The sequence below is a fragment of the Musca domestica genome, unplaced genomic scaffold (genome assembly GCF_030504385.1).
Source record: "Musca domestica strain aabys unplaced genomic scaffold, Musca_domestica.polishedcontigs.V.1.1 8, whole genome shotgun sequence".
NCBI lineage: Eukaryota > Metazoa > Arthropoda > Insecta > Diptera > Muscidae > Musca > Musca domestica.
Genome location: NW_026712409.1, coordinates 245,542 through 256,947, shown reverse-complemented (window position 1 = coordinate 256,947; position 11,406 = coordinate 245,542). Strand labels below are relative to the sequence as shown.

Below are 11,406 nucleotides of genomic sequence, written 5' to 3'. Positions count from 1 at the left end.
CCCCCAGATGATGAATGCCAGCTCGCAGCAATAGCACCAATGTTAGGGGCATAATAACGTCTGATTGAAACTGTGGTGACTATCGAAATTGTGTCGGCAAATTTATGTTGTTGTTGCTAAACGTGCTTTAAAAGAACTATTTGGTATTACCTCGCGAAATCGTCCTGTAAGCTTGAGTCAACTTCTCCATACAATTTTCTATCACAGTTAACATGGCTATGGGGCTATTTTTCTTTAAGCTTATTCAGCATTCGATTGCCTCCACAAATTGTTCGGTTTTAATCACCGCAAGCAGACCTCTAAACGCATGATTAGTAGAAAGCCATAAAGAACTATTCTCTATATTTACCTGTCGAAGTCCAAACGGTGGATTAGCTCCTCATCGCTTAGCTTTTCGGCCTGAATGATGATGTTTGGCGATACATTTCGTCTTTTTGACTATATTGGTTGGCATACAAAACAAATAGCATTGAGTAGATGTTCTCCGATAATAGTATGGGATACAGCAACGTGACATGGGAGACAAACTCCTTTGTTCACCAATTACACAGTAATCCTCTGGTAATGCTGGAAACAGACGGCGTACAAACTTGTACACTCTGTGTGATATCGATTCCCACTCGAGCATTGCTTGTTTCGCTAAAAGCGATGTTGGTTTCACTTTCCAGCATCCGTAAGATCGATAGAATGCTTGCGTTATCCGGTCGTTGAGATGTTTCAGGGGATGATAGCGATATCGGAAGGCATCGTATAAGTATGACTTTATGGCACCCAAGTCCTGATCACCTAATTCTGATATTCCAAACGATGGTATCATGTCCATTTCGGTGTGCAGTGAAATACTGGAATATTTACAATTTCACGTATTTTTCGAATCAATCAATCTATTATTACCTGTCATCTATCATTTCGCTATACCCAGAGCACTGTCATTAAAGGAATCCCATGTGTTGTTCCATGGCTTTCCATAATTGCTACTAGGGCTGGGAATCTTGACATGTTCCTGTCTTCACTACCTTGACTTTTTATCTTTCCACTACCAAAAGTGTTTAACAGGTCCGAATTGTAAAAATCCCATCCATTAAAAAGGTTGTCCTGCGACTGCGAGTGATTCAGTTTGTTTAACTCCACCTGCTGATCGTAGCAGAAGTTCGATGAGTTCAAGCTAAGTTTATCAATTGAATCCAATTCTAATACGCTCCAGTCCCTGCTTCCGTTCTTTCCACTAATCATGTCTAGATCGCCATTTTCTCATTTTCGATCTCTTGTTGTTTGTTTACAAATGCCAACACGCGATTCCAGAAGGCAAAAGTTATAGCTTTAGAGGTATTTGTCGCACTCGCCAAATCATCAAAAATTTCGTATTCAAAATCAGCGAATAAGCTAGACCATTTCTCGTAATTGTTAACGACATTGTTCCCAAGAGTACTGTAAGTGAATAAATTTAAAGTAATTCCGCATATGCGGTGCTTATTGTATCTGCTATGCTCTTATCAATCTCGTGGATGGTATATTGCAATTTAAATTTATAAACAAACAATTACTACACTATGGTTTCAAAAGTGATTTCTTTGGCCAAAGATCATTTGGTTGATATTATATTGTGGTACGCCCATGTACCTCTTAAGCATTACAGTAATGACAACTACATACCCTCTACCTTACCAGTTGGACAGAAAAAGGAGTTTTATTTTGGAACACCAGGCTTTTGTTTTTTTTTCTTTTTCTAGACCGGAAGAACTAGTTAAAATGTAGTTAACTAAATGTAGAACATAGAAAGAAAGTACATTGGAATTTAATCAACTCCAACCGACTTGCATTTGACTCTGCTCTAGACTTCAAGAACACACCGAAAGGAAAAGGACGACCCAGAGCTGTAAACTGAGGGAAATCGATTTCATTACTGGCACGGAACTAATCTGAGCAAAAAAATTATTAATGTCATTGACTTCAATGTCTATTTCAGCATTATCACATTCCAAAGTTTGGAATCCAAACACACATAGCAAAGAGTTTAGAGAAGTTTTCCTTTTCGCCCTGGGCGTCCTGGCCGTATTCCGATATCTGCTGTAAGTGGACCAATTTTCTTGACAACTGTTATATTGGAAGCTAAGTCCCTAGCCGATCTAACAAAAGCTTTAAATCAGCGGTCGTGATTAACATAAATGTTCTTTCGAACAACCGGAACGCGTGAAAAAAATATGCATGCAGTTTTTTATAAATGCACACATCAAGTTTGCAGCTATTGAACAATAAAAAATAGCTATCAAACTCACTCAAACAAAATGAGGTAAACAAATGAACAATTATATTATATTTCGAAAAACTCTGAATTTGGACAGAGAATAAACACTAAAAAAACAGAAATGCAAAGATGAGGACTGGATCCGAAACAAACGTTGTCTGTCATTTTCAGAATTTATTAATTGCATTTCTATGAACTCAACCCTTCCACCTGCGTGGAAAGTTGCTGATACGAGCAACATAAAAGAAATATTCTCTAGATGAACGTAAGTGTTTAAGTATTTTTCGGTTTCGGCGTGGTTGTTGGTCTGCCAAGCTTCACTGATCTCATTCGTGATGTATTCAATGGTTCTGATGTTAGTTCGCTTGTCGGTTAATTTTCTACTGCTTTGAATTTGTTTATAACATCATTCTGTTCTGTATGTTGAGAATTAAATTGGTTGCCCTCTCTTCATGCACATAGATTGATATCGTCGTTTTTGAGAGAGTTGGAAAATCGGGCAATTGTTCTCTCTGTGACTCCTTCTAATGATTTGGCTGTAATTTGAAATAAGACTGGAGCTGTACGTTCAATGGACCTCATCGTACGTCATGTATCTGTGTGGGCTAATTTGTGGTTATTTTGTGAATGAGATGAGGTGTTTAGGTATATTCCAATTATTGGTTTGCCGCGCTCCATAATTCGCAAATTATAATTTTAAAACTTCTAAAACTTTTCGTGCCCGTTGAAGTAGAAATTTCTGAAACTCCCGCCTTATTTCGACCCGTATTCAAAGTTATAGTTAATTTGATGACTGATCATTCTAAAATAATGCAGTAGAATTTCTAATCATGCAATACTTTAAATTCCAAAAATCCCGTGTCACCGATGTAGCCAGAAATGCCTTTTGAAACCATTTTCAAATAAGATTTTTCATGCAAATGGTTCAGGTTCAGATTTTTTTTACATTTTGTTTACGACAATCAATATTATGCATACATACCAAGGGTATTGGGGAATTTTACATTTATTTCTATGGAGCCATTGTTAATCTTACACTATCCCACTTTCCACTCAATTGGCCACATAGAACATTTCCAATAACCACGTTTTCACAGTGGGCGTAGCATATATTCCTGAATCAAAAGAAACATTCAAAAAAGAAGTCATGGATTTAGCTTAAGTCACTTACTGCACTTTGCCGATCTTGATTTAGCGAATCTCTATTATCATATAATACTTTCCTGCGCCACTTGGTCCAGCCAGTGAAGACTCGCCCTCGTAATAATACTGATTAGGGAATATTGCAACGCAATTGCCGGATAGATCACCGTTGGCAAAAAACCCTCGAAATAGCCATCGGCTGTAATACAAATTCCTGAACCAACTCGTTTGTTGTCAGAAACATCCGAGATATTTTTCTCCAGAGATGAGTTGATGAATTACGCCATACCCACACTTGTGGTTTTCCTCAAATTCACCAATATATACATACTCGGGATGATGCAGCTGTCCGTGACCATGGAATAGACCATTGCGAAAATTCCCTTCATATATTTCCTTCTCATTAATGATGAGCGTCCCATGGCCACTAAACTTGCCATTTTTAAAGTTACCCTTATACAGTCCAACTTTCGGCATAAACATCCGCCCATCCTTCGATAACGCCATGAATTATCTCTCCGGCATAGAGTTTGCCATTGGGGAATTGAAGTCGACACTTACCATGCATTAGGGCATTCGAAAAACTGCCCTTAGCGTACACCCCGAATAAATGGGATGACTACTAAAACGATAATATATCAAACGTACTTCCGGAATCTTCAGTTTTTCGGGCAAGTTCAATATATTTTATAGAAGATTCCAGCTGATCATACCAAAGATCTCTGTCAAGTGGGGTGCGGGCAACTAATGTGAACTTTTTTCTGGCGTCTTAATTGTTATTCCGGACTCATCCTTTTTCAGCCATACTGCTTCTAATGGAAATGTGGTTACATGGTTTCCAACTTGACACAAGAAGTCAGTGAAAAGAATAAATGGGTGTGATCAGTCCCATCATTGAATGCGACAATTAATGGGCACCGAAGTAGAAGTCAGTATGACACGTCGGTTCTTTCGTTTCAAATGTATTATTTTTGAATTTTTTGATTGGATCGCCAGAAGTCGCGTGTGTTTTCTGCCAACTCCATATCAATGCGATTTTTTCGTACAAATTCCAACCACAATTCCAATTTCTCCTTGTATTTGCAATCGAATTTTTGTATTTGTTCCAACAACTGGCTGATATGGGGAAATAATTGAAAAGAACTTTTAAATATTTTTAAAACATTTCGTTCGTCTCCTTCATTTGCCGAAGACGACGAGGAATCGAAGTTTTCTTTTGCAACATTTCTTGAGCTTTGGGGAATGTTTTGAACAGCTTGAAAACCATCTATGGAATACATATCACAGAAAAGCTTAGAGTAAGTGTCAAGTATTTGGAGACATTCGCGAAAGTGAGATATTATTAACAGCGCACCAACATCTTCGTTGGCCGACCAATATAGTTGTGCTAAAGAGTCTAGCAAGGCGGCCCCATAAAAAACACATTCTGCCACTGGTCGCATATCTCCTGAAGCTCTTTTAAGAAAATTTCTCAACAATTTTTTTTAGCTTGAGAAAGTGTGTTGATGTCGAATCATGGTCTTAGTTTGAGTTTGGAAATGACCATATATGGTTGTAAATCTTCTGTTCAAATGCTTGTGATTATAAATTTAAATTTAAACAAGTAATTAGTAAGGGAAACGATACTCCGTCACTGTATGAATTGACCTTTTCGAGGAGGACTCACTCTCCTGGCAAACAAGGCAGTTTTCCCATTCGTACAAGTCACCTTGTGTTGTTAAGAATATTGTTTTGCTGTCACCACAACAAGCTTCCAAAACATTGCAGTTAGTGACATTGTGAAAAGCCATTTCGGTTGGACTACTTTGTTCACTGCCATAAGATGTCTTGGTTATTTGCTGCCGAGCACTTCCCCATTGGTAAAATGTTCCATCAATTGTTTTTACAATGGTATACTCGTTACCAACTGATACACCACACACTCCTATGTCTTTCAGCTTTTGTACAGCAAAAATTGAATCACGATTAATATGGTCTCCTGTACAAGCACTCCATTATTGGGAGTTCCAAGGGTATAGATTTCAGTTTGAAGCAATATTCTACCAAACTTGTCAAACGCTGTATATTAGCACCCAAAGTTCTATTTGAGCAGGTTGAATCTAGTGTTGTGGGAGTTTCCGATTCTTCTCTTTTAAATTGTGATTCCGAACAGACAAGATCCGGAAGATCATCTGAAATATATACGTAATGGTCCTACATTAGATACTTATTGAGTGACTATTATGCTAGATTTATTACCACATGTGCTATTTGTTATGCCTTTTGTTTCATTTCCAATCTCCTCCTGACTAGAAAAACGAAAAAGTTCTTTCCGCCCTTTACGTCTAAAATATCTATCGGATTTGAGAAGAGTCGTACTAATTTTGGCTGGTAGTAATCCGCTGATAGAGTGCTATTTACATAGTTGCCAATACAATATATATCTGAAGATTCCGAAACGAAAATGACACCATCCGAAGAGCAACATACTTGTTTAATATGCACACCCTCTTCCGATAATCAAGAGGGTCGAACGTAAGCAACCGCCAGTTTTCGGCCAAAATTTCGTTATTCTGTAATGACTGCGCTAGAACCGTGCCATTATCCTCCACTATATACAACACACCGAAATCTCTACAGAACTGGACATCATGCACGGATCCTCGAATAAACGTCAGACGGAGAATTAATTTACTTGGATTTAATACGGCCTCATATAGGGAATTGTTCACAGTCAATAAAAAATAAGTTGATGTTATGGAACATATACGCTGTATCACTCTGCAAGAAGATTGCATTGAGGGAGGTACATTTCTTTTGTCCCATTCAATGGAAACTCTCACGCCGTTATAAAATATGTAAGAATCATATCAACATCTTCCCGACTGTCGTTGCATTCCATCGTTTCTTTGGTTGGTAAACAAATTTGATTATCTTTGGATTTATCACATTATGGAAATTATGAGTACTGGAGATAGAGGAGCAAACAATCGATGGCAAAATCGATTCGATAGTATCGATGTAAGAGGGGTATCGATTGACATTTTTTATCGACATTATCGTACAAAAATCTAATATTTTCATTTCACACAGCAATCATTAAAGATTGAAAATATATCTGATCATGTTGGAAATTTGTCAGAAGAAACACATGCTATTGGGATTAACACTGCTTGTGGCCCTGACTGTATGTGTTCTTATAATAGAATCGCGCTTAGATATAAGTGGTCCCGCTCGAAAACCTCAATTTGTTATTGAAAATAATTCGACATGTTGGTTACGAGAAAAATACTCAGTAATACAGGAATGTCACAAATGTTCCGAGTTCGACTTGGTGAGTCGAAGTTTGGGAGTATGTGTTCATACGAAATATAAAGAAGTCCTACGCTGTAATGACAGTGGAGAAATCGTCATTAAGAGCTGCGATAGGATTGTAGCCATTGACCAGAAGAACTTTGTGCATTTTGAAGTTTGTTGCTTCGTCTTTGGCCTTTTCACGTACTTTCTGTCATTTGCTCGTCATCGAATTTTATCAAGACGTACCCATCAAAAACTGGAGCGACAACTCAATCGAACTTAAGATGATGGATGTTAGGTATTTTATACAGCATTGGAGGATACACAAATTCAGTCCTAGATCTTAAAATAAGGTTCATGTTGACTTCTATAATTAATGCAACCATAAATTAGTCTTATTTATTGTATTCCATAAAAAAATAATGTTTAGACATTTATGTCAGCATAATCTGTCGAAAATAAACAAATAAAATGTACATATACCAACAACATTTATGTAATTTATTCTGCTTTTATGTATATATACGCACTTTATTGTTAAAGGAGATATTTAAAAAATGATTTTGATTACTTTCGCCAATTTGAAATCAAATCTGGTTCGGGGAATTAATTTCTTCAGGGGGACTGGTTAGGCTCTGAAAATCACACTTTTGAACATTCATCTCAACATCTGCGTTATTTGATACGATGGAATTGTTTCCGTTTGACTTTAAAGATGTATCTGTCATGGGGAGTGGTTTAGCCACCCAATGCGAACAATGCCCTTAGGGGCCCCTTTCAAAGCTTGGACAGCCTGGTCAAGAGTAGCATTTTCCAAATTATATTGTTTACAAATAACAGACGATCACCTGGTATAAGACGGCCATCCATCTGGGCTACTCCTCCTGGAACGAGTGAACGAATGACAATCAAGCAATCGTTAGAATCCATTGGGTCTTGGTAATCAAGTATGGAGAAACCTAAACCCCGGTCTCCTTTTATGAGTTCTATTATTTGGGGCTCTTCTGACCACATTGCCAAACCAGTCAAAGGCTCCAAAGAGCGCGATTTGAACTTGAACGATTCTTCTGTGGTTGGTGATGAAGTGGCTAGATTGCCATCTGATTTTGCTTTTACTAGTCTATCAGAGGCCGGAACAAGTTTTTCTAAATTACTTTCCAACTCTTTAAGGTGTCATCAGAAAAAGACATTAATTCTGTCTTGCTACGACCGCAAACCATACGAACATCAATGGGAAGCTCCTTTAGAATAGCCACTACCTCCAAATGGTTCATACCGAATAATCGCTCACCATTTACCTCTAATAATTCATCACCAGCACGAAGTTTACCATTGAGTCCAACAGGGCCATCAGCTAGTATAGACCGGATGTAGTGATGTGGTCGAACCTCCCGACCACCTTCGACGTCTACAGTGCCCTCTAGCGATATTCCAAGACCACCAACCGGAAATTTCTTAATTTGAGCCACCACTACGTCAACATCATTTCCAACAATTTTCTTCCATTTGCGAATAATTTCTTGTTCCACCTCAGCACTGAGTTCAGGTTCAGTATAATATTTTTGTCGCGTAAGTAGCACACTATTTTTAGCATGGAGTGGTTCCTAATGGGAAACACATTTATTAAATCAAGCAAGAAAATATTAGCAATATGTATACTCACTTCAAACCCAATTTGATCACGTTCATTGCTTTCAACCACATCAGAAGATATAATTGTTTTGACGTCTCTTCGTGCATTTTGGGAATAAGCATGGGTTTCTATCAACTCCAAAGGTAGACATGTTTGTAAATTGACCGTTTGTGACATTACATAGATTATGCATATTGGAAGCTGGTACATTAAAAGCTTCAGGTTCCGTGGAAAAAACATTTACGCCACTGGTGGCAAACGTATCTCTTGCTGTCGAGGGACGTGAAGGAGTAGATGGCATACTGGACGGAAGCTTATCATTGGCGGCAATTGCTTGTTGAAGTTGTTCGTATTTAGGTCCTCTTAAATAGCGCTCCAATCTTAGATTGACCACTGTCCCTGACTGCTTAAGAAGCTCGACAGCCTGGTGATTGGTAAACCCCTGTAACGATTGTCCATCTACCTCTATAATGCGATCGTTGACTCTTATACGACCATTTAAGTCGGCTGCTGAACCTGGTGATACGCTCTTTACAAATATTCCAGATAACTCTTCCTTCTCACACACATATCCCGCAATGGTTATACCTAAACCATTAGCATCCTTAGTAAGTTCAACTTGCAATTTTTCAGTTTCGGGCAATTCTAAGAGGTCTATAATGGGCTTGGATCCCCTATACACAAATCGGTCATCTTCCGTCGTTGTCTGAGGGGTGGAAGCATTTGAACTTTCCCCAAAAATTTCAGGAAAGCCAGTTGATATCAAGTACCGCTCAAGTTCAGCACGATCAACTAAAACTCTAGCCGGAACAATTGCACTACCCGCTTCCAAATTAAACCCAACTGGAGATGGCTGTTCAATTGCACGACCAACAACTAAACGTACATGTGTTCCTGATTGCCGCAACACAGCTGCGACTTGCTCCGATACCATCTCCTGCAAATTAACATCACCAATTTGCAAAATATGGTCACCCGATCTTAATCGGCCGTCTCTATCCGCAACTCCACCTGGTAAAATTGTCTTAACTATGACGCCAGAGTTACGTGCTCCTATAATTCCGAAACCTAGTCCAGTACCATCATTGACTAGCTCAATGGCTTGTATTTGTACATAATCCGTAGGGAATAGTTCCACCCCGACAAGGAGGGCATTTTGGAATGTTGTTGCTCCAGCATAGTGTTGTCAGCGACTTCCGTTGCCTTGCTACTACCAGGGCTATTTGGGACGGAGGCGCTGTTTAATGAAGTAGAAACTCGCTCATCAAATTCGTACAAAACATCACCTCCATTATTGACACTAAGAACCAAGTTTCCTGCCATATCAATATCAAAGTCATTTGGAAGCATCGACGGATGTTGCGACAGTTGAGCATTCAATTCAGACAGAGAATCCTGGACATGCACAATAGAAACAAATACTGGATCTTGTAAAATATCAAGAATAGTTTTGAGACTTTCAGCAGTTTGGTTCTGTAATTTTGGGTCATCACTTTCATCAATCACCCGTTTTACAGCCTCAATTTGCTGTAGAGCGCTGGATATATCAGCATTCAATGCATTGTATCTGCTGCTAGATGTATGCTCTTTAATTTTCGTTAATTGCCCTATCTTAGGTGTTTATAGGAGAAAAAATAATTGGATTAGTTGTTTTTAGAATAGCTTCTTCTTCTTCTTTGGAATCGGTAGGTACGATACCATTGTTGTGTAGTCGATTATTAGTTATCGATAATTATTTCGAGTTCCTTGTTACTTTCCATTTTTCTTTATTCTTGTAGTGTGTGATTCCAGGTTATAGCAAATGGTATAATTATTGAAGGTAGCAGCAAGTCCCAGCTGATTTGACTCTGTAGTAATACTGGTGTCAAACTTGATATGACGTTTTGTGATTTATTCCATTTCTTGTGTACCCTTTTTTATATAAAATTCACTGCAGAGCAAAGTGAACATTTTTAGCCTAATAATAGAAAAAATCGCCGTTATACTTAACAAAGCGCCAATTTCGAGTTCCTTGTTACTTTCCATTTTCTTTATCCTTGTAGTGTTGTGATTCCAGGTTATAGTTCATGGTATAATTATTAAAGGTAGCAGCAAGTCCCAGCTGATTTGACACTGTAGTAATACTAGAGTCAAACTTGATATGACGTTTTGTGATTTAATTCCATTTCTTGTGTACCCTTTTTATATAAAATTTCACTGCAGAGCAATGTGAACATATTTTAGCCTAATAATAGAAAAAAATCGCCGCCGTTATACTTAACAAAACGCCAAAGGCGATGGTTCGGAAGCTTTTTTTGCTGTTTAGGAACAGCGACACCAAATTGGATAATATATCGAGTAGAGTACTTTATGTATGTATGCTGTTTGGTTTCAACTTAAAAGGAATGTTGCCTTTTCCACGATTTTCTAGCGATTGCTTGAAGTGTTGAGAGATTAGGACAAACAACTATACATTCAGGGGAATGATGTGAAAGCATTGAAATTAAATATTTTAAGAACTATTCTTCTGCGCTGTAAATTTAATAATCCAAATTCGAAAAATGTATATTTTGAATTAAAAATAATTTATTGCAATTTAATTGTTTTGTTTGCATTTTGGACATATAACTCTGAAATTATAGTGCACATTTCAAAAACAACGATCATATCTCAATTCCTGATTCCAACACATACCTCAATATCAAATTTCGAGATTCCAGTCCAGTTCCATTTAGTACTATTTAGTATTTTCCAAGCCACCTCCAAATCTCAAACACAAACATCATCAGTAACCTAAACATCAAACTTCAGAGTTTTATCTCTATCCATTCACCAAATCCCAAATGTACTATTTAGTATTTTCCAAGCCACCTCCAAATCTCAAACACAAACACCATCAGTAACCTGAACATCAAACTTCAGATTTATCTCTATCCATTCACCAAATCCCAAATGTATTTTTCGTACAATTAAAGTACACATTTCCAGAATTACTTCCATTGTCCAGGCTACACATGAACATATTTCAGGTTTCAAGCACTATATGTTCACCCAAAGCCAAATTTTATCAAACACATAAATTTCTAAAACCACCTCTTTATTACGAACCTACTACCAAAAGGGACCCCAA

General features: G+C 37.8%; 2 protein-coding genes and 3 pseudogenes across 2 annotated transcripts; 1 reads left to right on the top strand and 4 right to left on the bottom strand.

Moving 5' to 3' along the window:
• Positions 1 to 345: 345 nt before the first annotated feature.
• On the bottom strand, positions 346 to 946 carry LOC131806562 (alsin homolog; annotated as a pseudogene).
• Positions 947 to 3,436: 2,490 nt separating this feature from the next.
• LOC131806561 (alsin homolog) lies at positions 3,437 to 4,069 on the bottom strand (annotated as a pseudogene).
• A 63-nt stretch (positions 4,070 to 4,132) lies between these two features.
• On the bottom strand, positions 4,133 to 4,830 carry LOC131806560 (alsin homolog; annotated as a pseudogene).
• Positions 4,831 to 6,416: 1,586 nt separating this feature from the next.
• Positions 6,417 to 7,153, top strand: LOC101888885 (protein JTB). Its single transcript, XM_005182693.4, has one exon. It carries the CDS (start codon positions 6,492 to 6,494, stop codon positions 6,945 to 6,947), a length of 456 nt encoding a protein of 151 aa, XP_005182750.1. The 5' UTR covers positions 6,417 to 6,491; the 3' UTR covers positions 6,948 to 7,153.
• LOC131806576 (patj homolog) lies at positions 7,139 to 9,783 on the bottom strand. Its single transcript, XM_059130851.1, is given in 6 exon segments — positions 7,139 to 7,409; positions 7,412 to 7,483; positions 7,486 to 7,833; positions 7,836 to 8,268; positions 8,542 to 9,435; positions 9,438 to 9,783. Coding segments are annotated over 6 exon segments (2,115 nt in total). The 5' UTR covers positions 9,648 to 9,783; the 3' UTR covers positions 7,139 to 7,251.
• Positions 9,784 to 11,406: the final 1,623 nt, after the last annotated feature.

Excerpts from the sequence above, each read along its gene's own strand:
- LOC101888885 (XM_005182693.4), top strand. The coding sequence starts at position 6,492 with ATGTTGGAAATTTGTCAGAAGAAACACATGCTATTGGGATTAACACTG.